Source organism: Coturnix japonica, chromosome 18 (assembly GCF_054131305.1).
Source record: "Coturnix japonica strain WE chromosome 18, WE-NBRP24, whole genome shotgun sequence".
Taxonomy (NCBI): Eukaryota; Metazoa; Chordata; class Aves; order Galliformes; family Phasianidae; genus Coturnix; species Coturnix japonica.
The window spans coordinates 1694959-1721586 of NC_140680.1; the positions used below are offsets into that span (position 1 = coordinate 1694959).

At 48.1% G+C, this 26628-nt stretch overlaps 1 protein-coding gene across 3 annotated transcripts in view; it reads left to right on the plus strand.

Moving 5' to 3' along the window:
• PPP2R2B (protein phosphatase 2 regulatory subunit Bbeta) overlaps positions 1-26628 on the plus strand; it is a 61946-nt gene that overhangs the window by 6420 nt on the left and 28898 nt on the right. Inside the window, exon 1 of one of the 3 annotated variants that reach the window (XM_085519077.1) lies at positions 17763-17928. The exons of the other annotated variants lie outside the window; for them this stretch is intronic. Within the exon in view, the coding sequence (XP_085375203.1) occupies positions 17859-17928 (70 nt within the window). The 5' untranslated portion in view covers positions 17763-17858. Of the gene's footprint in view, positions 1-17762; positions 17929-26628 lie in introns of those variants that run through there. 3 annotated transcript variants of the gene reach the window in all.

The window sequence follows — 26628 nt, forward strand, 5'->3', positions numbered from 1 at the left end:
CCCCACACCTGTGTCTGTCCTGAATGAGGTCTTCCTTTGCACACCTTTCTAATGCCATGGGAATGCTGCAGCATCGTTACCTTTACTGTGGATGTGCTGGATTCTGATAATGACCTAAAAGGAGAGGGTTCATCTGGAGGGAGCTGGCACCTTTATGTTGGGTGGCAATGTGACTTGTTAGTGCCATTGAGCTCTTGGTGCTCGACGTCATCCTGAAGTGTCAGCCCTCCTCATGCCAGGGAAGTGACGCAGTTCAGCGCAGCGTGTGCATCTTCAAATGCTGTCAGTGTTGGCCAGCTGAGCCTCAATGGCAGCTCAGTGAAGCATTCAAACAGGTATTTAGTGTGATGTGTTTGAACTCAAATCTGTTCAAAAAATACACAGAAACTGCACTTGTGTCCCATTGGCCCTAAAGGCATGCCTGTAGCTGGGCTGAAGATGAGGACTTCAACAGAATTTGAGCCAACAATACAACATTTTGGACTCAGTTTGCTACCCCAGAGCTGTCTGAGGGTGGAGTATCACTGTAGAAAAGCATTTCTCAATCTTTCACTTAGGTTGCAAAGCAACTACTTGGGTTTGTGTTGTTCTTGTGGTGATGTAGGCACTGAAAATTAATCTGAATATTTCTTTGATACAGAAGATGTGGACTTCTAACAGTTCCTACAGTTCCTATTTGCTGAAAAAGGGTTAAATGGTACCTTAGCAGAGTTGTATGTATGTTGATGTTAGGTGTGCTCAGAGCTGTGGAGGAGCTGTAGCAATGGTACACCTGGGGAATGTGTTACACAACTAAACACTTGAGTGTGAACACAAATGGGCCGATCACAATAACTGCTTATTTTGTTCAAAAATAAAGCTTCTTTTATTTTTCTGCAACACGTTCAACTCAAGGATGTGGACAATTGTTTAAACCCTGAGCAAGTAATGCTCAGGAAAAGTCTTTGAATTACACAAACAATGTCCTTTCCTGCAGCCAAGGAAGTGAGCACAAAGAAGGGAAGTGAGAGCTCTGAGGTCACGGTTACAAAGTTTTGGTCATGTGTGTGTTTTATTTCTCCCAGCCCTTGCACAGAAATGCATTCCTGTGTTTCCTGAGCCCAGCTTTGCAATGTTGGCTGCTCTACCAAAGTATTATTTGGAATACTTCAGCTGAAGCTGAGATATAATAACTACTCCTGTAGTTGTTATTCAACCTGTTGATGTGCTCAGGAGATCTGGGTTGTTAAGGTATAGAGCAGGTCTTTTAGTGTCACAGAATGTGAATGATGCACTTTTGATACTTCAGTGCCGAAATTCTGAATACTACAATGAGAACTTATCACTGCTGCTTTCAAACTAAGTTCAGAAGAAATATGTGCTGAGGATTTTATGCTATTTCATTCACTCTAATGAAGTTGAGACGAAGGTTGGAGTTGAGTTGGTGCTGTGGGGGGGGGAGGCTCAGGTGGCAAACTGGTAGTGAAGGGTTTTGAAATCCTGCCATATTTCGTCTGAGCTGCTGCAGATGTGGATTTGGAGGGAGAAACAGTACAAACATAACTCATTTGAGAACAACAAGTGGTGTGGGGTGCAGGAAAAAAGTCACAGATCACAGCTGCAGAACTGGAAAACAAGGAGTTTGCTGTACAATTACAAGGCATCATCTGGGTGTGAGTCTCATTAGTTACCATCTCTATTGTCTTTATGACGTTATCCCCCTGGCTGCAGTTACTGCCCTGCTGGCTGCTGGCTGGCCCTTCTATTGAATTAATGCTGGCTTTTTGCTGGGAGCTGGTATTGTTAATGTTTTACCTATTCTGAGCTACACTCAGTAGGATCACTGGCACAAGTGTGGATGTTCAACATTGCCTGGGCATCTAAGTATTGGACCAGGGCTGGAGTAAAACACGGATAGATCTCACGATGATGTTCTAGAAGGATTGTTGTTGTTTTCCCTGCTTTTTTTCCCTTGGTTGCATCTTTGTGTTAACACCTCAATCAGATTAATTAAGAAGTATTCCCAGGATGAGGGCTACACTGAAGCCCAGAACAGCTCCAAACCCCATGGTGGGAGGTGGTCAGCAGAGGGCTGTGTGGGAACTGCTGCCCTGGGCTAGAGCTGTGCTGTGCTGTGCTGGTGCACACAGTGCCCTCCTGCTTGCTGTCCACCTTGGAATCCTCTGGAGGCTCTGCATGTCCTGCAGTCAGCACTAATGACCAGCAGAGCTGCTCTGGTGACATTGCTGTAACAGGTCCCATCCAATCTGTGCCTGCTGTGACCCCATGCATGGACCCCACAAAGTGCTCTGTGTGGAGCAGCTGCTGCGCTGATGTCTGCGGCCGTAGAGCTCAAGGGCTGAACGTGCAGTTTAATAAATTGATTTGAATGAATAGATGGGGGGTAAATATGACATGTTTGAATGTTCCTTTCATGGCCTCTGGACAATGGCTGGCTCCCAGGCAGTGCATTGCATGAGCTGCAGCTGTGTGGTGGCACAGGGCAGTGCCTGGCAGGGCTGCACAGTGAGGGAGGGCACAGCCCTGCTCCATGGAGGGACAGCATGACATTGATCCCAGTGTCATCCCCATGAGGGATGGCACCTTGTTAATCTCCTGCTGAGCAGCCTCTGTTTTTCTGACCCCAAATCTGTACTTCCTGCTGCTTTAGGAGTGCCACCTTCGGCATCTCCTTAATACCGGATGGTCATGTTGTTCAACGTCTGATCAATACAGTTCTCAATGGCAGGATAAGCAATAAGCATACCCCAGCAATTGATGTGCTTAACAGAATTGATGTTGAGCTCAAGATTGAATACTCTTTTAGTGAAAGAAAAGCATGCTAAGTAATGAAACCAGTATTAAGTGGACAGTTTCCTGACCATCTTAATGCCTGTAAATTTCAGCAATTGAGAGGCCAAAATGTGGCTTTCTTGTAAAGTAAAGCTTTAATTCCCAGATGACTTGTCTCAGCAAGGCTATGAAATAGGACAGCAGTGTGTCTATGTGTCAGAGTCACCAAGGTAACTGTGTTTTCATTGAAGCTCTGCCTTTCTGGAGGTGACCCCGAAGGCCGTAATGTTTCTTCCCTTACATTTGAGCTGATGTTAAAGCTTAAGCTCGAGGGTGAGTGTTTTAGGGGATCTTTAACACCATAGCTCTACCAAAGGTGCTTTAAAATGGAGCTGTTTTCCTTGGGGGCACCCCAGGGCTTGGATTTTAGCATTTAGAATATTTCTGATTAATGCATATGAGAAACAAAAGCAATTATTTCCTCGCGTGCTCCAGACAGCAGCTTCCTCTGTAGTGGCTGCAGGTGGGAGCTCCAGAGGTGCCCCCATCTTTAGTGTGGCGTTCTATTAGGATAGCGGGATAAATACCGGCTTCATGGGGAAAGCAGTGAACCCATGAAGGACCGTTCGTGTCGCAGCTGTTGGAAGTGCTGTAAGAGATCGCAGGCGTTAAACCGTCAGTTAAAGGGAAGCGCCTGAGGGTGGCAGCCTGAGCAGCGCCGAACAGCGTCCTGTTCCCCGGCTCCGTGCCGATGCTGTGCGGTGCCGATGATGCTGTGCGGTGCCGATGCTGGGTACCTCACGGCTTCGCAGCCACAGCCTCGGCTGCAGGGAGCGCTGAAGTGTCGATTCTCCTTGAGTTCATTTCTGGAGATTATACCATGGGCCTTATGCTTCAGCATCCGTTTATCAGTTTTGTGTGCCGAAGTGTTTGTTTGGTCGGGCAGCAGCAGGAGGGAGCTCCACAGCTGCCCTGAATTATCCTGGAGGAGAACGCACATAAATGACACTTGAAACAGTGCTAATACTGCAGAATGGTATGTGCTGTATATGCACAGTGATGATGTGTATGTTTGCAAATACTGTTGGTGTAACTAGTAGTCTCTAGAGAAGCCATTAATTTAATGGCAATGGAATCACAGAATGGCCTGTGTTGGAAAGGACCTCAAGGATCATGAAGCTTCAACATCCCTGGCAAAGGCAGGGCCACCAGCCTCCACAGTTAATACTAGTCTAGACTGCCCAAGAGAATGGAGAATACTAAGCTGAGGCTGAACTTTCTACAGTAATTGAATTCCCTGATTTAGCTGTTCTTCAACTTTTTGGTTTGAATGTTGTATCAGCCCCTGCTGTTTGGTGAACATCAGCCTCCCCCTAATCTCACCACATCCTTCCATGTGCTGGCATCCAACTGCCTGCTTGGTTATTTCTATAACAGTGAATGGAGTTAGTTTTGTGCAGCCAGAAATATATGTATTGTTTCTAGTGGGGGGGGGGGGGGGGGGGTATACTCTATCCAGATATTGGGCATAGCATCAAAATGAAATATGGTATATGAAAGCTATTTCTCCTCCCAGTGAGCTTAAGGCTTTGTTTCTTCTGCATCAAATTCTATTTATTTGCTTGTAACATACTACTGTGGAATTGAAACACAGTCCGGCCCTTCTGGATGTGTCAGCAGCAGTTCTTGCTGAGTGCCAGACATGGAAATGAGGTGCAATGGGAGAGGAGGGAAGCAGTAGGCCGCTGTCTGGATTCTTCTGTACAAGGAATAACAAACTTCCCACACAAGAGGTGATGGGGAGCTCTGTTAGCAGTGTGCTGCTTGCAGGCTAGTGTGGTGCCCAGTCTGGGGCTGCTAGGTTCAGTTATTGGTATTCAGGAGTGTTGGTGGTAAGCACTGATCTGTTCTCTCCATTAGGGATGAGTGGAACACCCTCATTCTTGTGGTGGTAACTCAGGAGCTGAAAATATCTTTCCTTGGCTGTGGTGGATGCATTTGCTTTGTGTTTTCCTTTGTCCACTTCAAGGCCACTTAGGAAAACAAAAACATTTTCATTATTCATATGTATTCTTACAGGTTTTTATTTGTTCTGTATCACCTTTGGGAATTTATAAAAGAAGATGATTATTTCAGCTGTCGCAGAAACACAGAGCTTTATAGTTGCAATTATATTCTCTCTATATGTTTTTGTTGCCATAGAAAGCAGTCAGATATTCTACTGTCTGAATGGTGATGCTTTCAGAGCACTTTCAGTGTGGAAAGGTGCACTTGGCACTGACAGATGTTGTGTTGCTATTATGAACTCAGCTTGAAGTCCCTCCTTAATAGGTGGAATTCTGTCTTCTAAGGGGCAGGTAGTCAAAGATAAGAGTGAAAATGCACTTGGGATGGGATGATTTCTTCATACTTCATTATCTGATCCCACACCCAGGCTTTTGGTGTCCCCCAGGGGTGGCATAGCACTGGTGCTTGGTGCTGGGCTATGGGACGGTACTGCAGCGTTGGGGGGTGGGTGTGAGCAGCAGAGCCCCCCCTGTTTTGCACTGTGCTGGGTTTGTGTCCAGGTGCTTGGGAGGCCAATGGCTGCTGGTGCCCCTTGGTATCCTCCTGCACACTGAAAAGGGGCTCATGAGCTGGGACAGACCTTTATGCATTTCTGAGTGGTTCCCGTTCCTCCTTCCAGGATACATGTTGCTCTGGGCCCAGGAGGCTGTAACAACAACAAAGAATAGACACTGGGGAAAACTAAACATTGTCTTCTGTTATCTGTCCCCTGGGAGGAGCCCAGGTGCAGCTGTGTGAGTCTGGGGTGCAGCACTGGCCGTGATTGGTGTGGGGTGGTGCTATGGGAGGCAGCTCGCCAGCTGTGAAGTGCTGGCATCAGAGTTAGCATCCTTCTGTAACCACCAGCAGCCCCATGTGCTGCCATTGCGATCCTCAGAGACCCACGGCAGGTCCTCCCAGCTGTCCCTGAGGGTCCTGCCAGGATTCCCATGGATCTGTGTCACATCTTCTGCCTGTGCAACTCTGCTGACTGCCTGTGGATAATCATTGCTCCTTTACTGGGGATCCTCTGCCTGTGTCTGTGTCACTGAGCTGACATCAGCACAGCTGCACCCTGCTGACTCTGGGAAAGCTGCCCCTTCCCTGGATGAGTCATGTCAGGAGGCTGCAGCAGCAGACATGAGGCCTGTGGGGCCATGGCTTGTAATACGTCTGATGGGGCTGTCAGGTGCTGGGCAGCAGCATCTGAACCACAGGGCTGAGCTGCGCTCGGCCCCTCTGCACTGATGGGGTTATCCTTAGTGCCTGCAGGCAGCCCAATTGCTTTCGTCTTCAGTCACAGATAGTGCTGCTCAGGTTGGCTGTTTGCTATCAGTGATGGTTTTAATTTCAGGTATTCCACCCTATCATCAGCGGGTTTTAGAAGTGATTTTTCTTCTCCCCCTGTTTGCGTTGGTGTGTCACATTTGTGCTTTTGCTCTAATCAGAAATGCCAGCACAACCACTGCTTTCCTAGCTGCCCACTGCTAAGGCTTCCTGCAGCTCTGCATGTCAAACCAGCTTCAGTTACACAAAGGAGCACGCTTAAGAACACATTTCCAGGGCTCCATAATGATTTCTGTTATGTTACTACACAAAGGTTCAGCTGTAGCTTGCCGGTGTTCCTTTCATCTATATTTAGTTAGTCCTTAAATTGGCACTAAGGTACCCTTTTGTCATCATCCTGCTCTGAACAGATCTGACAGAGTCTGTGCACCCAGGAGGAGCAGCAGATGGCTGGGAAGCGTTGCCCCTGAGCAGACCCTTTTCCTCCTGCGCCTTGAGATGCAGCTCAGTGTTTTTGGGGCTGGCAGAATAACTACCTGTAAGGAGCAAGCAGGGAACTTGCCTCTGTGCTCACCACAACTGCTTGGCCCCGTGCACCATTGCAGGACCTGCCCTGCCTGACAGCCCTGCAGTGAACCCTGGTGAGACCTGGAGGTGCTAAGCTGCTGCCCGGGGCTGGGTGATGAATGCCCAGTGACAGCCTGCAGGTGCCTGGGTTTTTGTGTGCTCTCTGCAGTGAATCCTGCTGGGAATTCTATGAATTACTGTCTTGGTGAAGTGCAAGAGGAGCCACAAGCCCAAGTGCATCAAATCAGTGAGAATGTTTTCTGAAGCAGTAGTGTGAGATTGAACCTTTCTCTTTTTCCGAAGGAAAATTTGCTGAAACAAACTCACACACACAAAAAAAGAAGTCTCAAAAATTACTTGAATGTTTTGATATCATGGTGAAGGTGTGCTGCTGCAATTACAATACACATAATGCTGCTCTTGTGAAAGGCTGATGACTACTTGATAGCAGTCTAAAAAACTGTATTTGATACTATAAATGATTTCTTAATGTTGATTATAAAAGAAACACAGGCCATCACAGGCTGATCTTGCTATATTTGGGAAGTGCTTTATCAGCTCTGTAAAGCCATATGGTGTATTCACGATTAGCAATTCCTTTCAAATGCAAGTTTGAGGCACTCAGTCATGTTTTCCAGTACACAGCTCAGTACTCTTTGTTTTGTTCCCCTTTTGCAGCAGCAGATTTGGGAATGCTCAGCTGGCTGTGGTTGTAGGCCACCTCTTGTCTTGAGAATAGAATTAATCACTGATCTTAGCGATTGACTTAGCTCTTACAAATTCCTGTGTGCTTCATCACCAGTTCTTCTCCTTGTGCAGCACTGTTTCCAGTGATGCTTTTTGCTTTTTCTTTCTATGTGTTGTTTTAGAATAATGTGACTTTTTAAGCTCAGTTTGCTCTGGAAATAGAGCTTGTAAGACCATGCTCTCAGTATTTGAGTGGCCTCAGACCTGCTCTATTCTGTTTCTTCTACTCCTACTCTGCTGGATTTCACTGGGAGATGGAGGTGTGAGAGACACCAGCTCTGTGTGATGTGGGAAGAGGGAGATGACCATTGTGGATCCCAGAGTAATGAGAGGGTCTGGCTTCCAGGGAGGGAGCTCTGTGCCCAGTGTCAGGGCCCTGCGTGCTGGTGGAGCTGTGCTGCTGCCAACAGGGTCTGTATGTAAGGAGGGATGCTCTCAGCATGGGGCTGAGGTGATCTGAGTCTGCACAGAGGGCTGCAGGTGTGCAGGAGAGAGAGGTGCAAACACATGTGGCTGTACCCAGGGGGATGCAGTACTGTGTAAAGATGGATGTGAGATGAGCCTCTGGGGCCTCCATCCCATCAGATGTTCTTCAGTATAGGTATTGCACAACTGTGTGTGATTTTTGCTGTGCGTTGCTCTGTTTCTTGTGGCCCCCATTCCTATGAGCACTGAACAGTCATGGTTATGTCTGTGGAATGCCTGTGAGCTCACTTGCTGTGCAGGGAGCAGTGGATGCTCCATGGCTCACAGGACTCAGTCCTTACCAGCTTATTCAGTGAAGATCTGTTCCCAAGTATCTGAGCCAGGTTCTTCTACCTCACTCTCTGAACTCTGCCACAAATATCTTCCCCTTGTGCCTATTCCAGCTGCTCTGCCCACCTGCATGATGAATGAACTTAGCAACAAATGTCATCAAAAAGGCTTTTAAAACATTACCTAATTAATTTGCACAACATCTTTGTGAAGGCAATATGCATTAAGAAGCCAGAGAGTAGAAAACTAAGTGCAAATAAGGATGAGGTCAGGACCCCTTGCCTCTGTTGTGGATGTGTTTTGTATCCAAATGCTGAGCTGTTCTATCACTCTGTTTGTTTTTCTTACTCCTTTTGTTGTCTTGGTCTGGAACAGGATACTTACAGAATATTCATGGGAACAGTTAGGAGAATGGTAGGGGAGGGGCTCCCCATCCTGTGTGGTTTTGGGTCAGCATTCTCCATACCACACATGGCTTCCTGCTGGTCTGGAGCAGGTGTGTGCTCACAGCATCACTGCCGAGCTCAGACTGCTGCCTGCACACAGACAGCTACTCCCTTGGTGCTTTCCAAGGGCAGCTCAGCCCTTGATGAAATTCCACATATGTGGCTGAGATGGCCTTGGAAAGTACTTGTGATGGTATGTCACGGACATGCTTTTCTGATGCATTATTTGATGCAGGAGTGAGGAAGATGTTGCTGTCACACCCTTGATGTTTTGTTCTCATAAATGTGAGTGTTGGGAAAATTAAGCACTGTAATGTCTGCTAACGTCTTAGGAGAGAGCTTATGTGGATGGATATAAAATGGGCTTCAGTTTTGTCTGATCTGGTGTGGGGAGTTGGAGCGGGAGGGCTACAGGAGATGTGTTTGGGGCAGGCACATGGGGGACCAACACCATAGGAGCTAACATCTGTGCTTTGCCTGGCAGGAGCTGAGTGTGTAATCCCTTATCACAGGGCACCTTTCTGCAGCAGTTCTGGTGTATACTGCTACAGGTCAGGTTGAATGAGTTTCTAATCTACGTAAACTCAGGATAGCCATCTGAAATACGCCAATGTCTTTTTTCTTTAGTTAGTGTGGTTATTGTTTTAGGTGAGTGGTCGTGGCATGGAGAAACTGGCACTTCAAAGAAGTGAAGAGTAAGATGCTCCGTGTTTTGGTACCTTGGTACTGCGCTGAGTGCCCACAAAACATACTAATGAATCAATTACTACCCATGAAGGAGTGTTTCTTCCTTTAAATGTTCAGAAATCATTAAGAAACATGACAAGAATAGAATCAATTTTGTTTGTTAAATTGGATTAAAGTAACTGCATTCCCATATGGATTGGGCAATTAGGTTTAATGCTACTTTGCATATTGTTTCAGTTTCATCTTGGTGGAGATAGCTGCTTGTTTTAGGAGGTGATTTTTTTGAGGGACAATAAAATCTTAATGATCACATCATCACGTTTCAATGTAGATTCTTTTGCACGTAATACTGTACTGACCTCATTGCTCATATTGTTAGTATGTGCAGCGCAGGAAATGCCTTTGAGAATGGCAGAGCCGTGTGAGAGCACGTACACGTACTTGTGCTCGCGTGCAACCCATGTGGCGGAGCAGGCTGTTGGTTCATGGTTTGGTCAGGGCTATTAGATTCCTTCCCTGAGGCATTTTATAATCTGTTTAACATAACAGAGTCATTTGTCTTGTTTGCTGACTACTTAACAGGTGGATTTGTGGTTTTTGTAATTACTGTACAAACGGCAATAAGACGTGATATCTTTTATTAATTAACACTTTTTCAGGTTTGTTTTTCCAAACAATGAGGTAGATTAGATGTAAATACCACAGGCGTGCAAATATTAGTTTTACAACGTTTGCATTTTGAGATACCGTGCAAACTCTAAGGACCCTCATGGTGCCCTTCTGTTGTTCCCAAAGTGTTCTTTGTTGTGATTGTCTAGAAGCACAATCACTGTTTTTTTGTTAAAACGTGGTCTCTCTGTAAATGGAAAGCACAGATCTGGCCAATGTCCTAAAGCATCCTCTGTGTGTGTCCTGTCTCTGTGATGTCCTTTCATTGCATTCATATCCTTAGACAATATTCACATCCCATCTTTTCTCCTGGAGATTTTTGGAAGTAGAAATTGGGTGTAAACAGGAGACATAGACTGCTGGATTTGCTGACTTTGTCATTGCTGTTCCCTCTTTGTGGCTCTGAGTCGTGGAGAAGGACCGCTGCCATCTAAATTCAGCAGCACATTCATGTGAGTGATGTTGAACAGGAAAAACATAACAATTCTTGGCCTTCCATCAATATACAGACACTTCAAATACAAACATAATTTGAGCTGAGAGATGATTATCTGAGGGGCTTAGTTTTATAGGAGGTTATGATGAGATGCACGTGTAGGTGTGATGTGGAACTGTGCTTTCCTGTCAAATGCATTCCATTCCTGCTCCCTTTACTCAGCTGTGTTGTGGCAGGAAATTCAAGTGCACACCAAATGCCGCAGCTGTCATCTCCTATGACAACAGTGCCATTCTGGTAGAACAACATGGCTTTACAGTACTGAAGAAGTGGATGAATCAGTATGTTATGATGACTTGTTGAATTTTCTCTTACCAAAATAGTTTTGTGCTTAAAATATGTTCCGCATGAAATGAAGCACAGTGAAGCTGGGGCTGCTTTCCAGCACTCAAATGGATCTCAAACTTGTTTTTGTTGCCTGCAGGCTTTGTGTCTTTCTGTCAGGTCAGCTGTGGGGGAAGAGCTGCCTATGAGCAGGAGGGAGCGCAGTGTGCGTTTGCTGCTCTGTGGAGGGTCACTAAAAATGTGCAGACTGCTGTGAATTTTAGGACGGTCAGCGGGGAGATGCGCCTGCAGATGGCTGATCTGGGCTCTCTGAATTGTCTGGCTTTCAGTGTTGGAGCCAACAGTTGTTTTATTTTGCCTTACCCAGTGTCGAGCTTTCCACCAGGATGGTTGGGCAGCCATCCTTCAATGGCTGCAGAACAAAGTAATCTTGATGCAGGTCATAACTGCTGCTCTGCCAGACATGCAATATTGTTTTCTTTGGGGAATTAATCCTGTCTGGCTGATTAGCCCATGTGCTTTCAGTTTTATAAGGATGGCTAAGCCGTATCCAAGTGTTCTACTCGGTTCTGCTGCTAGATGACATTTGAAGACAAGCAGAATGATTTCTATGTAATAATCCTAGTGCAAAGGTTTGTGGTGCTGTAAAACTGTCTGTGCTTGTGTTGTAAGATGTGGGTAGCCCTGCTTAAATTTATGCAGTGATTTCATTGCTTTCTGGTGTAGACCATGCTCAAATGAAATGAAGGCAGTGGAGTAATTGTAGTTTAGGATACACAATTCAAAATGACTGTGCAAAATCTTGTGTGTTCAACAGAAATCTTAAATAGTCATGCTGACGATGTTTCATCCTGGGATATGAGGGGAAGCTTCTGAGTGCTCCATAGAAATACATTGCCTGACAAACTCAGCTTCTCTCTGGGGTCAAGCTAACCCCGTTTTTGCCTTTGTGCTGCTTCTGATCAGGCAGCTGGTGGATAACCAGGTTACAGACCATTGGTTGTTTGGTAGCTTTCCAGTTTTCTTCTCTGTTGAAGTGTGTGGCTGTCATCTTTGCACTGTGGAATTGTTTTTCACCCTTGGCTCTGTGACCAGACTTTTTAAAGTAGGGTAGTGGTGAACAATGGAGGAAGGATGCTGTTGGAGGGCTGCTCACATGGAAACGGACACCAGCAGGATCTGGTCCATAAAGTTGCTGTGAAAAATCAGCCCGTGTGCATTGCATCCCATGAGCAGCAGATGAAGGGCACACAAAGCTGAAGGATGCTTCCATTGGGAAGATAAGCAGATGATCTTCAGTATAATTTTACAGTGCTTGTTTTGCTCAAATGCACATACAAATTCACATCTTCTTCTATATGGTGACCAAATCTAAAACTTTTTTGTATTTATATTGCTGTATAATACATTGGAGTTAACAATATGATTTTTCTTCACCAACTGGAAATAAATCAATAGGGATATGTGATAAACAAAATGTTGCCCTTATTTTTCCACTCTGTGCTCACTAGATTTAGTTATTTGACCTTAGACTTCCTGTAATGACTACTTGATGAACAGTGTTCCAGTATCATCTTTGCATCCTTTCAGCCCCATATCAGACCTGGGTACCCAACCAACATAAATCAATTTCTGTCATACTGCTGTCATTTTTGGTGGAGTGTTTAGAAAGTTAAAACAGACAAAAAGCCAATGACAGCAAATTGCCCCAGCCATAACAGGAGGCCTCAGCTGTAGTACAGCTCACTGCTCTCAAGCAGAAGCTTATTGCTTAGCATGAACTGCTCTCAGTGAGTTCTGGTACACCGATGCTATAACAAGTGGCCTTAATCTTCAGATGTGGCAAATCCTATTTACTGAGTAATTATTTAAGCTAATTATATCTCTGATGTGAGGAACATGTGACAAAGAGTTCACATTATATCCTTTAAAGAACGTTGAGGTCTTAGATTCTCAAAAAAAGTCTCATTCTTTTTTGGGAATGTTGTATAGAATCATAAGGGTGGAAAGGACTTGCAAAATCATCTTGTTCAAAAGAAATAATGCAGAGAAAAATGTGCTTGTTTGTGGTAAGAGAATTTGTAGAGTAATAGAAGCTGCAGTTTGTAACAAGTCTTCTCTGGAAGTGCTTTGTTTGCACTGCAGTTCCATAGTCAGAATATCTGATGCATTATCAGGTGTGGTTGGATGAAAAGAAGCACACTTTGGCTTTTAAAAAGCTGCATTTGAAATCAAACTCCTGCAGAAAATTAAGGAACAGTGTTTGATCCCATGGATACAAAATGTCCCAGTGCAGTTCCCCTTGTACATTGACTGCCTAGGGAGCATTTCTGCCATGAGGCACTGGCAAGGTCAGCATCAGGCCCATCACCTGCCTGAAGGATGTGGTTGGAGTCAGAGCACTGCTAAAGGAAGCTGTTTGCTACAGGAAAGTAAATGACAGTGGGCCAAGTGGCTGCAAAAATGGGCTGCGTCCACCTGGATGGGCAAAAGCACAGCAGGGCTCTCTTGGTGGTGGGATTTGTCTCTGTTGGCACAACCAGGGCTAGTAGGAGTGGATGGGGCATGCACATCCAAGCAGGCTGATTGCTGGGCTGTGTGAGCCACAAGGCTGCCCCGCTGCTCACTGCATTGCCTGATGGTCTGCGCCCTCCTCAGCAGAACAGCGGGTGTTGTGGGTGTAGAAATACAAACCAGATTGTAGGCAATCAAGGGACACTCTTTGGGACACACCAATGGAATCTCTTCTTCTGATTTAAATGTATTCAATTGTTTAGTTACCTTTTCAGTTCATAATATATGTGCATATGTATAAAATGTATACGTATGGAGTGAGACAGACTTTACAAGTAATTCTACCTGTGCTTTTGGTGCGTCACTGATAAACAAACATAAGATGGTTACATGTCCATAAGAGATAAGGTAACTAACTGCATAACCCTGTTTACAGTCAGAAGTCCAGTTCCTCAGGGAAATCCCGATGCTAGCGGAGAATGACCCAAGGAAATAGAAAATAAACTATGAAATGAGCTAAGAAGAGAACATTAAGACAGTACATCTAGGAGTATATACCAGATCAGCTCATGTGCTAGAATAAAAGACAGCTCCTAAAGGACATGGTGATTGTCCCTGAACTAAGATAAAGATTAAAAATGATAGGGAAAATGAGAGGTATATCCAAAGTATGTGATGAGATGATATAAAGGAAATTCCTGATGTCTTTTTTTTTTTTTTTTAATATTTGATTTTTAATGGGGCATGAATCGATCTGAATTTCCTATTAACATTTAAGCCTGATTATTGCCAGTCTTCAGTTCTCACTGCTTTCAGAAGCAGAGAGAACAAACTGTGAGGCTTGAAACTTTTAGCAGTGGAGATGTTTCCTCTTCCAAATAGTTCTGTTGAGATTAAAGATGCTGTGATTTAATGATTGCTCTTGATTCAGTGGAGGTACCTGGCTCTGGTCTTGTGCATATTGAGCTCTGTGCCAATATCACCTCCCCACATGTGGTACACACAGCCACACATATGCATACACATGCAGTTCTGTCAATACAGAAGAAAACAGAGAGCGGTTTTGCACTGAAAAAAGGTGTTGCAGTAGCTCAGTTGTAGCTGTTTCTGTATGTATAAAGGGTGAAAGACCACGTTCCTTGTGGAAGGTGGCAATTGTTCTGATGGGTAAAACTGGGCCAGAGAAGGCTCTTCTCAAACCCTGACATAAAATACTCAGCAGGAAGAGAGTTAAAACAAAGAAAGGCCTGCTGAAATGTCACAAAAACTGCCTGTTCTAATTCAAGGCAGGAGAGAAAACATCAAGAGCAGGTAATCTCTGAGCCAGGGCAAGATGTGTCAGTGCTCGTTTCTGCTGTACCACTAACCAGGCAGCACCAGCAGTAGCATGCAGCAAGGGTGGAAGCAAGGCAGATCAGTTTATCACATTCCCTTTGGGACACAGAGGTCTCTGCCTACTTTTCATTCAGTGAACTGTTTCTTTCCTTTTCTGCCTTGAGGTCCTGACCCTGAGTCGCTCATGGAGGGAGACATGCTACTTGTCTTTTACATTCAGTTTCGCTTCCCAGATTTCATTGTCTTGGTTTAAGTCATGCTAAATTAAGGTTCAGAGTTGTCTTTTTTTGGTGCACTGCATGAGAAACACAAGGACACAGTTTTGGAGCAGCACATGGGGAATCCATGGGAAGCTTTGCAGTGCCCATAACAGCAGTGGGACTCGTATGCTATGCTGTGCCCACAGGGCTGTCCCATTCTGGGACCGCAGATTGAGAGGGAAGAGCCCACATGAGGAGCTCACCTGGAGCACATTCACCTGCAGTGCACATCTTTCTGTGGGCTGAATTGGAATGGGTTTTTGTGGGCCGTGCAAGTGGTACCTTTCCCAAGTCTTTCCCAAAATCCATGGGTTCCATGGGCTGTGAATGTCTTGTGGCATGAGCCAGGGTAATAGAGAGAGATTTTCAAGGTTCAAAAGGAATGTTACCTAGTAGTATATTAAACAGTTAAAAAACAAAAACAACAACAACAACAAAAAAAGGTTTTCTACCACATACCAGTACTTAGGAAAACAGATTAATACTCAGGAATGTGAAGATAAAAACAGATTTGATGAACTTTTTCATGCAAGCTTCATGCTGAGAATGAGTTTTGATTCAGTTATTATTAATACACTGGATAGGTCCTGCAGAAACCCATGCACAGAGCCTGTTCTAGTTGAAGCAAAATCAGTGGAGCGGAATATTTCCTGGCTTTTCAAGAGGTGTTAAAGTACAGAATGTGGAGACGCTTGCGAGTTTGGTAAGCAGTGTCAGCTCCAAGCTGCCCTTTGGCAAATTTAATCTGCAAATGGGTTCCTGCTTAGGACAGATAATTCTTTTAGATGTTGTGGAGGCTCGTTCCTGGGTTTTAAAAAGCTGAGAATAAATGGATTTCATGATGCAGCTTCTATGCAAGTTGCATAACAAACAGGTGGCTTGCAGATGTATTACACTGCATTGAGAAACTTTGCAGGACTTATGAATTTGTAATTGTGCGTAATAAGGAGAAGAATTTTTCTAGTTAATAAAGGAGAAAGGAGCTGGCACATGTTGAAGTGGAAATGCACTGAAAGCAGAACCTTCTGGAAAGAAAGGGAAGGAGCTGCTAGTTTGTGTTTATATTTCAAAAATTATATTCATAACCATTTCTGGAGCTTGCGATTGAGCTGGGGTGCTGCCTTTTGACCAAGAGCTGCCATCTGAAGCTTGAAGGGAGGAAATTAGCATCTGGTTATTAAAAAATAATAATAATCTGTCATCATCTTTCTTTTCTGGAGTTGAAATTGCTTGAGTTAGGCTGCTCCTGCATCATTCAGAGAGTAAAAGAGTGCAAGTGCCTACCTGTAGGCAAGCAAATGTTGTAGGTAGAGATAATCAGATACCTGTGTGTGTCTAAATATGTGCATTTAATCTTTCTTTTCCTTCTCTCTTTTACTGTGGGAGGTTAGGACCATTAGCTCCTCTTTGTGGACAGGAAATGCGTGTGGATAAGAACACAGTGCAGAGGTGTGTGGGTTGTCCTGCCCTGGGTCAGCAGGTTCCTGGTCCTGTAAGTGCCAGAGTTCTCCAAGGTGCAGTTTTACAATGCCTTCTATCAGCCTCCATGTTACAGCACGTCAGAACTGGTTCTGCGGGGCAGACAGCTGAGGACCTGGGAATTCACGTCAGGATATCCGGCCTTGCAGTAGCACTTGTCTGTGGGGACCCATGAGCTTCTTCGGCTGTGAGCTGTGGCATGGCCTTGCCTTGCCCACAAGGTGCATGATGGAGTCCTTCAGCTTCTTCACCAGAAGAAGGTGTCTCTTATGCTCCCCTGAAATAAACATCTCCCCAGGAGGCAGCGCCATCCCAGTAGAATGCTGCCAGCTATAAAATGCTGCACCTTGCCCGTGAGATTCTAATTATACTACAGTTAGGAGAGGAAATTAAACTGCAGTGCAGTGATGCATCTTACAGTGTCACCCAGTGTCTGTGTCTGTTCCCTCTGCCTCCCATATTTCCCTTCCATCCCAGTAACAGTTACGCTGTGATGATGTGGCACTGTGCTCTGTGGTGGGGCTGCAGGAGGTGGGCACCCAGGTAGGATGCAGGCTGTGTTCATATGCCTGTGTCCCTTTGGCAGCAACTGGGTGAAGGAAAGCTGTGGGTCAGCTGTGGCTCTGGTCTGAGACGTAGAGGTATGTCTGCCCTCTCATGCTGGTTCCCAGGGCACACATCACTGTCTTTCTGGGGATATCTTGTATACCAGCACCGTGTATGGGCTTTACTTTGAGCTCAGATGCAGCAAGTAACAGAGGTGGAATCAGAGGAAATCATCCTCGTGTATTTCTGTGTCTGACAGCTGCTCAGTCATTGCCAAGGCTTTTTCTCTCCAAAACCCACCCAATAAAGTGTTTCCTTTTGGAGCGCACCAAGCGCTATGTCTAGAATAGCGCCCGTCCTTTTGGAAATGTTCCCTGAGATGCAAGACTCTCCGTTGTCTGGTGGTTACTGTTCGTGCTGTTCACCTGGTGGTGTCACCGCTCCCCCGACGTGCAGTGACCGTCGCATCCATAACCGTCCCGCAGCCCGATTGCTTTCCGCAGCTGAGGCACTGCGAGCCCCGCTGGAGCAGTCCCGGGAGCGCACCGTGTCGCCGCTGTCTTGACCAGCCCCGTGGTTTGGGACGCCTCTTTACGCGCTGCTGCTCCTCTTCTGCCGGTAAAGGGGCCTGCGGTCAGATCAGCAATGCATTGCGGTTCGCGATGTGCGGGTCCGCGTTCCCAGTCCCTGTCCTCCTTCGTCCGAGAGCTCCGGCGCGGTAGGAGCATCCCGGGCCCGCTCCGCCCGAGCTGCGCCGTACCCGACGGGGCGGGCGAAGCGGGGCACGCCCTGCAGCGCGGCGCGGAGCTGTGCGGTGCCGTATGGGAGGAGCCAGCGGCTCCGCCGCCCCTGCGCTCCCCCCACGCCGCCGCATTTCGCGGCCGGCCGCCGCGGAGCAGGGCGCGGGGGGGATGATGGATCCGCGGCTGCGGCTGCTGACGCCCCGAGCCTGCCAGCCCGCCGTCAATGGAGGAGGACGTTGAGACCCGCAAGATCAACAGCAGTTTCCTGCGAGACCACAGCTATGCGACGGAAGGTGAGCGCCTCGGGGGCGGCGGCAGCAGGTGGGGGCCGCCCCCCAGCAGCATCCCCCCCTGCCCTCCCGATTCCCTTCGCGCCGCCGACTCCCATCTCCATGTCCCCGGAGCGCGGCGTGGTTCGGGCCGCCCGGGGACTGCGGCCGTCCCGCTGGGCAGCGGCAGTTGCTGCTGGGGAACGGGAGGGAGAGCGGGCCGAACCCCGCAGAGCCGCGCGGGCTGCGGTTACCCCGCTCCGGTGACTCAGCAGCGCCGGACCCGGCGGATTTCCACCGGCATCGCGGCTTGCCCACCCGCTGCGGCCGCAGTCCTCTCCGGATCCGGCGTTGCGGATGAGGTCTGACATCTTAGATACAGGAGAACCTCTCTGGTGTCAGCTAGAGCTGTCCCTCAGTGGATGCTGCAAGAGCCGGAGCCGCAATCCGGCGTGTCGCTCCCGCAGTTGTATACGAGTCAGAGGAGCTGTAACTAGCAGCGGCTCTGGGCGTGCTTCGGCGCTCGCGAGTCCCGGCCCTTCTCCTCGCGGCGCTTCAGAGCTGCCCGATGTTGCTGTGATTCTCGGGAAGGGCAGCGGATGCCTATGTGCTATGGAGCCGAAATGGGGCCGATGGGACCGGGGCAGCGCCCGGAGCGCTTAGAGCCGGGTTTGTGACTGAGCAGCAGCGAGCCGCTCCCTGCGGGCTGCCATCCACCAGCGTGTGCGTTTAGCACTGATGCGTGTCTGTTCCTCGGGGAGCTGCTGTGTCAGGGCACGGCTGTGTGGGCCAGGTGAGCACGGGGCTCATGGTCCTGCTGCCTGTTCTGTTCTGTGGGAGTAAGCAGCGCTCATGTGGGGTTGCTGAGGAGTTCCTCATTGCAACAAAGCACTCACGCTGCTGTTGCCTTGCAAGAGCAAGCATTCCTGATGGCTGTTGTGCTGAGTAGTGGGAAGGCTTGGGGGATGCAAGGCAGGCACGGAGTCAAAAGAGGTTTCATTATCTTATGACTGTGTAGGTGCTTCCCCGAGTAGCATCTGACAGTAGCTATTCTTGTAGGGTTAGGAAGTATAAATATGAGTGTAATTGTTGTTATAGGAGTTAAACGGCTGTCTCAGGGCTATTTTTCCTGCAAGCCTCTGCAAGAAGAAACATGCTTTCTGACTTGTGTATTACAGAGTTGAGGAAATGCCAAAACTGTTAGACATGAGCAGTGTCATAGCCTTGGCCACTGCTGCACTGGGACATGAATTTCCTGCAGTGATTGTGGGTTAGGGGAGCTGGTGAGGCCATGCTCAGTTCAGGGATCAAACAATCAGCTGCAAAGTGCTCACCTGTGGTGCTACAACCTGCCCAAATGGTAGGTGGGCAGCCAGAGTGCAGCCAGCTGTGTAACAGCACTGGCACAGCCCTCCTGCTTTCTGCCCCAGGAGGAAAATGTGGTTGCTCTGAGGCAAAACTGAGTGCCCCGTCCCTTCAGCAGTTAGTGGTTCTCCCATAAGAACTGACACTTCACAGGAAATTTTGACAACAGTCTCCACACCAGAGAGCATGGACAGGGTGATCAGCTGCGTGGTTAGCAGCCAAATGCTCCTCCCCTTATTGGTTCATTCTTGTAAGGCTGTGGAGAAAGGCAGCATAGGACCAGACTGATGGAATGTTATGACTCCAGGATATCACTCAAGGAGGGTTCATTTAATGGAAAGATGGCACCTTAATATAGTAGCTACAAGCTTTGGATACCTGATGAGCCACAATAGAAGACCCTGTGCTAGCTGGCACTGCGTGTGTGTGTGTAGCTGAAATGCAAGTACTCGGAGTTGACAAGGACTGGAGGCAGTGGAGTGAAGCTGCAGTGCTGCTGGCACCGTGTCCCAGTGCTGGCCCCATGTGCCTCAATCCATGGGGCAGGGCTGTGGAGCTGGCCTGGTTCTGCCAGCACAGGTGGGGATGTTCCTGTGTTTGTGGGATGATGCGAGACAGGGCTTCCAGTGGGGCAGTGCACACAGGGCAGGGGAGCTCCATGCTTCCACCTGGCAGGCAGCCTTGGTTGTGGTCTGTGGAAGGATGAGCTTGCCATGACTGCGGCAGGCAGCACATACAGATGGGATGTGGCTGGCCTGCTGTGACCCGGCTGGGAGGATGAAAGGCTGAGCTGTGCCTGCAGTGAGGTCAGCGGGTGGCACTCAGAGAGCTGGGGATTTTCCAACCTGCTGTTGCAGTGATAAGCTTTGGTCTGTCTGTAATCCATGGTGAATTTCTCAAAGTTGTATGCTGGTGTTTTCAGAGCAGTGTAGGAAACAGCACTAGAAAACTACACTTGTCCTCCCCATAGACAGAACTGTTTGTAGGTAACCCACTGCTTCTGCATCTAGGTGTAGTTATTCTGCCTGAGAATGCTGTGTGCTCTGAAGTGGTAGGGCTTGCTGGTGTGGAAGAGAAAAATAATTAAAGAAAATGTTGTTCCGTTTTTTCTTTTCTTTTTTTTTTTTTTTGGCATGCGAAAGCATCATATTCATCAAACGATCTTGTTGCTAACCTGCCTTCTGTCACAAATCCTCCCATAGCCTGCTCGGCGGGTGAAAACCTGCTTTAGAAACGGAGGTGTCTGAGGTGTGTCAGCTGAGGAAGTAAATAGACTTGTGTAATGTGGTTTGGTGAAGTGTCACTTAAATAGGCCTGGTATTTTTATGCAAATATGGGGTGAGGGTGGTATTTCAAAAGCACACACTTAAGGCCTTGTTCTTGTGTGACTCTCAGAAGTACCTCTAATGAAGGAGATGCACCCATTGTGCTAATTCAGCTCTAGCTGCCAGGGAAGATGGAGTTGCAGAGATGTAGTGCACATCCCCAAGGGGTCTGGCCCAGGGTTTGTGCTGAAGGGCACCCCCCACTTCCATCCCCAGAGCTGGGCAGCTCCCAGCAGCCCAAGCCAAAGCATCCTGAATCCCCCAGCTGGGCTGTGAGCCATGGTTGTGCTGCCCTCCCACCCAACTGGCCATTCTCTGAGCCCTTCCCATGGCTGCAGTTGGGCAAATGCCTCCAGATGTGGGAAGAGCTTTGTTGGCACCCTTTGCTGTGCTTGGTACCTTGGAGCCTGCACTCAGTGGTTTGGGTAGAATGGGAGCTGTGGCCATCAGGGCTTTGCCAGTGGGATGCCAGATGAGTGGCAGAACTGGGGTTGTGCTCTGGGAGTTGTGAGCATGTCTCCCACTGGGTGCCTGGTAGCGGGGCAGGGTCCTCCTGTCCTCTCCATCTCTATCTGTTGTGCTGCTGTGGGACTCTTGGGCTGCAGTGGCAGACAGCCCATGTAGCTTGGCACTGTTATAGGGCTCTTGGAGAGCTGTGCCTTCCTGCTGGTCTGGTCCTGCCATCCATGGCCACATCTGTGGGGCACTGGGTGCCCCCAGGGCTCTGCCAGATGCTGAGGATGCAGCTCCTGCCTGCACCCCTGTGCGCTGGTGCTGAAGTGAATCTTTAATTTCCCTGAACTGTGTTTCCGAAATCAAATAGATTTGCCATTAGGAAATCTGTCATTAAGCCCTCGTTTCTTATTGCCCAGTTTAATCTCACTGCTCCCAGCTGTAGCCTCCCTGCCACCCTCCATTCCCAGTCAGCTGTGCCCCACGCATAGCAGTCCCTGTCCCACAGGTCCCAGGAGCATTGGATTGTGAGCAGCTTCCTCAGGGCTGCACATTAGATGCTCTGGTTTGTGGAGGGAGAAACAATCCATGCACCCAAACCTGGTTGTCTCTTGCCACTCATTCTCTCAGGTCACTGAGTGACCTGGGTTGGCCGCTGCATTCTCCTTGCACCAACAGAGCTGCAGGAATGGATCAGCTTCTCTATGAAGCCAGGTCTCACTGTACTGAGTACCTAAAAGCTTTCTTGCTTTGTGTCCACTTGCTAAGAGCTCTCTGTGGCAGTGACACTGACTTTTTATTCTGTCTATGCAGAAGTTCTCTTAGAAGCAGGAAGTGAGGTGTTTCCCCCATGCCTGGCTCGGGATAAGAGCTACCAGATATTTTTGTTGTCACCAATGCTGTTAATTGCTCTCTGGGGATCATCTGGATTGAGATTTGATTAATCCAGGAACCTCCTTGAAGTGGTTGTTCTATCGCGTAAGTACTTTGATTACACAACTCCATCCTTTGTGCTTTTATTTATACACAGACATTATAGGGCTCCCCAGCCTCACCCTGCACACGGTCTGGTTGTTCTGCAGGGCTGTGGACGTGTCTCCTGTCTAATCCTGGGATCACTGCAAAGGGGATGAGTCTAACTTGGCCATTCCTAGTGTACCGCGTCAAAGCTGACTTGGGATGCTCTAATCTGTGGATTAAGGAGAGAATAGATTTGTTTGGGGACTCTGTAATCCCGGATTACTGGGAGTGCTGGCAGCAGGTAATGCTGCAGCTCAGTCCCACTGCTGATGGGGTGGCTGTACTGATGCAGAGTGCTCACACCCTGGGCTCTGTCTGTGGTCACCCTGGGCTGTGCTGGGACAGAGGCATGAGAAATCTGGTGGGGAAACCTCTGAAACCTCCGAAACCTCCCCAGAACAGCAGTTACCTACAAGGGAACACAGCTAGGAAGCTCCCAGCTTGTGGGTCATTAGATCCCTGTGAACATTGTTTGCGAGAAGAAACCAGGCAAGGTCATGAAAGATGGTTATCAGCTGCTGCTTGGCTTCAGGTCTGGGCTGGATCAGAGATATTCCTCTCCCAGGGGATTTGGGGGAAGAGAGCCTTTGAAAACTGAAGTTTGGCTGTGCGAGGTGCTAGAAATAATCTGGCGTGGGCTGTGAGAGGTGTGTGAAGGTGAGGCAGTGGAACAACAGTGCAGCAGGGCTGAGGCTGCTGTTGACGTGGCAGGATGCTGATCAAGCAGGTTAAAAATAGCAGCTGCGCGCTCCTCCCCAACTCAGCTGCGTGGCTGTGACCAGGAGCTGGAAGTGCTTATGTTGATGTGCTGAGCAGGCACAAAGCCCAGCTGCAGCCACAGGGATGGGTACTGCAGGGAGCGTGGGGCCACGCAGGGCTGGGCTGCAGGCTGGGGAAGCTTCAAGCTGGAGGCTGAGCACCCAGCACATGCCCGCTTCCCCCAGTGCCCCTGCAGATCTTGGCTGTGCATCCCATGCTCCTCCTGCACTCCTTCCAGCTCCCCGGAGCTGTGCCTTCAGGTGTTGGCAGCATCCAGACCCTGCAGCCGGAGAACTGGGCCAGGGGCAGCACCATGGCTGTTCAATCACTCTGTCCTGTGCGGAGGAGCAGGAGGCCAGTGTGCAGGTTGGGGCAGGGGGGTGTGGATGTGGCTGGAGGATGGAGCCACTCTGCTCATTGGCAGGAGCCCATCCACCACAGGGTTCAGGCAAAACAGCAGTAGGGTGGTCAGTGCCTCGTGGTGCCTGCACCATCCAGATCTGATGTCCCAGATGCCCCAAAAGTGTAATTCTGTGTGAAATGGGCACGAGCCATGTGGCAGCTCTTACCTCTGAGGGGAGATGTTGTTTGTGCATTGTCAGAAGCGCTTTATACAGCTTACATCCTGCTGTCTTCCCCAGTAAAGGTGTAATTGAACAATTAGAGTCGATACCTCTATTCAGAGCAGTCATCCCAGTGCTGGCTGTTATTTTTCTCCTTATGTATTGTAAGCCTCATTTCTCGAGAGGGAAACTTTTGATGGATCTTTGACTGAAGGATTTTGTTTCTCCATCATGGCTGCAGCCATGGAAGGGATGGAGAATGGCACTGCTTCCCGCTGTGCTGTTGGCCTTTGGCTCTGGAGGCACAAACACAAGTTGGTGGTACCTCTTTTGGCATGGAGGAGACTGAAGGAAGTCCTGGGCTCTGTTGTTATCCCTGAGATCCCTGCTCTGTTCTGATCTTCCTGCTCTGTTCCATGGATCTGTGCAGTGTGAGCAGGGCTGCAGAGCTTGAGGGTGGGTTGGGGCTGGGGCTGGGGATGGACAGCAACTGAAGGGGGGCAGCCTGAGGTGTTTCTGTCACTTTTCACTGCACAGCAAATGTGGGTGGGATTGCCAGGGTATGTGGCTCTGGTGGCCTCTGCTATCTGGGGTGTGTGTACGAGCAGTGCCAACCTCAGCAGCATTGGAGATCCAGGAGCTCGAGAGGTGGCTGTGTGGCTTCTGTGGCCCTTCTGTTTTGTTGCTTTTCAGTCTTTTACTGCTTCAGTAAACCAACCCTCACTGCGTCTTCAGCTCTCTGTTTTGGGGTCAGCTTGCAAAGGATGCTGTAGGGCTTTGAGGTACAACACATGCCTTGGGGAGAAAGAAAAACTCCAAGTAGGTTAGGTGCATTTTATTGCAACCTCCTGGGAAGTTAAAGAAATTCACAGAAGTTTGGGCTTCAGGGCTGTAGGAGAGAGCAATTTCCAGGCAGAATTTTTGCACAGCCTTTTTGTTTCTTTTTAGAGCTGTTTCTTGTTGTGTATGCAGGGTGGGCAGCAGCTCAGCAGTGTTTGCTGGACCTTCGCTCCTAAATCCGTGCTAAAGCAGATCCTTTCAATGGAAAGGTAATGAAAATAGAAACCAGAAACCAAAATAGACAACTAATCCCCCCTTTTTTTATCTCCGCTGCCTTGTGGTTCAGCTCAAAGAGTGGGCATAAAACACAACCACTACCTCTGCCCTCTGAGTATGTGAACAAACTGCTGTCATTTGGCTTAGATCAGTCCATGGCTGTATTCTCTGAATAACAACAAAACGTTAATGGAGATAAAAACTGTTGTCTCCCTCATGTCTTTTTTTTTGTCACTGGAATAACAACTTCAAATGTTAAGAGTGCTGAGATTTATAGATGCCAAGCCTGCTCAGCAAAATCTAAATCATGTTCTTTAGTGCACGTTACCATTTATTGCTGCTGTATTATCTGAAGCCAGAGTGGATGTTAACCCTGTGATAATGTCCTCAAATGGGATTTGATATAATTCTGTGGGTTAGTGTAAAATTTCTGTTGGGTGCCTGCTGAGGTTTGCAGCTCCACGGCTGCACAAAATACTGATGCACCCCAAGAACCATGGGAGCAGGAGGAGCTCTGTATCTTGGAATAACCACTTCGGTGTCAGTGCAGTGAGCTCAGCTGTGTGTGCATTGGTTCTTGACCGTGGTAGTTTCCAGAGTCCTGTAGACTTTTGAAGGCCATTGTGTCTTCTTTTGTAAGTTTATTCTTGGCATTTTCATACTTAATTTAGAGGTCCTCATTGGCGTATCTATTCATAACAAATGTATTCCAGCTGTTTTTTAATGGAGCACTCTGCAGCCCAGTGCTTTCTCCATCAGCTCTGCGTGCTGCCGCTGAGCCTGGAGCAGTGGAGCTCCACATCCCCTGGTGCAATCCTGTGTCACTGCTCCTGAGATGAGCAGTGCAGCCCCGTGGCTTGTCATTATGCATTTCCTTGTGTTGCCTTTGTTATGCTCAGTGAGTAAAGGAAAAGGAATCCGACTGCTGAAAAGCAGCCTGACAAACACAAGCATTAGGCCAAATGTCAGTACCTGCTAATGACAGTTCATTTCTGTGCAGCCTTGTTGCAGTTTGCAGCTGATGAGTGATGTTACCAAGCATGATGGATGCCTTCAGAAGGTTGCAGGCTTAGTAAATATTACTGGGTGAGAAGGTGAGAGAGGTCAGGAGAGTGCAGAGGAGTCGTCCCCTCCTGCAGAGCTCAGGCTGATGGGAGCCAGATGCTGACTGCTGTCTGGGGGAAGCTATCACTTGTTTAACACCTGGCTGCCATTACACTTGCTCAGATATACAGTGCAGAGCGGTAAGTGCCTGTAGTCTGGTGTTCGTGGTGGAGCTCCTGGAAGAACCCTCTGTCACTAAGCATGGTGCTGCAGAAATGTGGCAGCTCCACAGAGCACAGCCTCAGGAAATGCTGTAAGAGCTGTAGTGTGCAGGTATGGGTTGCTCATCCCCCACGGGACAGGGAGAAAATGAACTTTGCTTCCTTAGGGCCCTTCAGCATTGCTGCTGGATGCAGTGTCCTTAGCACCGGTTGCTTGGCATGTCTTTGAGGTGTGCAAGGAGCCTCTGTCACTGCTGTGCTGCTGAGCACTGTGTTTAGCCTTATTGAGACCTGTGGAACAGCTGAGGTGAGGCTGGTCCTTGTTACTGCCCTGATGCTGGGCATTCAGGTGGTGTGTTGATGGGTCATACATGTAGTGCTAGAGCCCACTGTTGGCTGTTGCTCTGTTCCAAGGATTGTGAATTGTGGTAGAGAAGTGAAGAGCCCAGCTGCCTCTGCAGCCACTTGTGCATGTTCCCAGCTTCCTTATTAACAGCTCAGAGAATTGCTCTTCTTTAGCCTTTTCATTTTAAGGGAAGCTCTTTGTGATGTGCTGTTGTGAAACGCTGTGGTGGTTCCTAGGGATGAAGCTCTGCTGAATTGTCTGGGTACTGGGATGACCACTTTGCACTGAGCAATAAGGCACATTTTGTTCTTCCTGAGGAAGTGAAATGGCTCTTGTAGCAGCGGTTGGGCTTTGTTCTATCCAGACAGCGGGATTGTGCAGGGGATGGGGATGATCATCATCCAACCACCTACAGCAGGAGGTGCTTTCATGAGCTGCTAATTCACATGAGATCTACTAAAATCTAAAGGGAGCTGAACATCTCACGCTTTTAATATGAGTTATCTGAGCACGTACAGGCAGATAAGTATGAAACGAACCCTTTAGAAATCAGATGCAGCATCAGTCCCCAG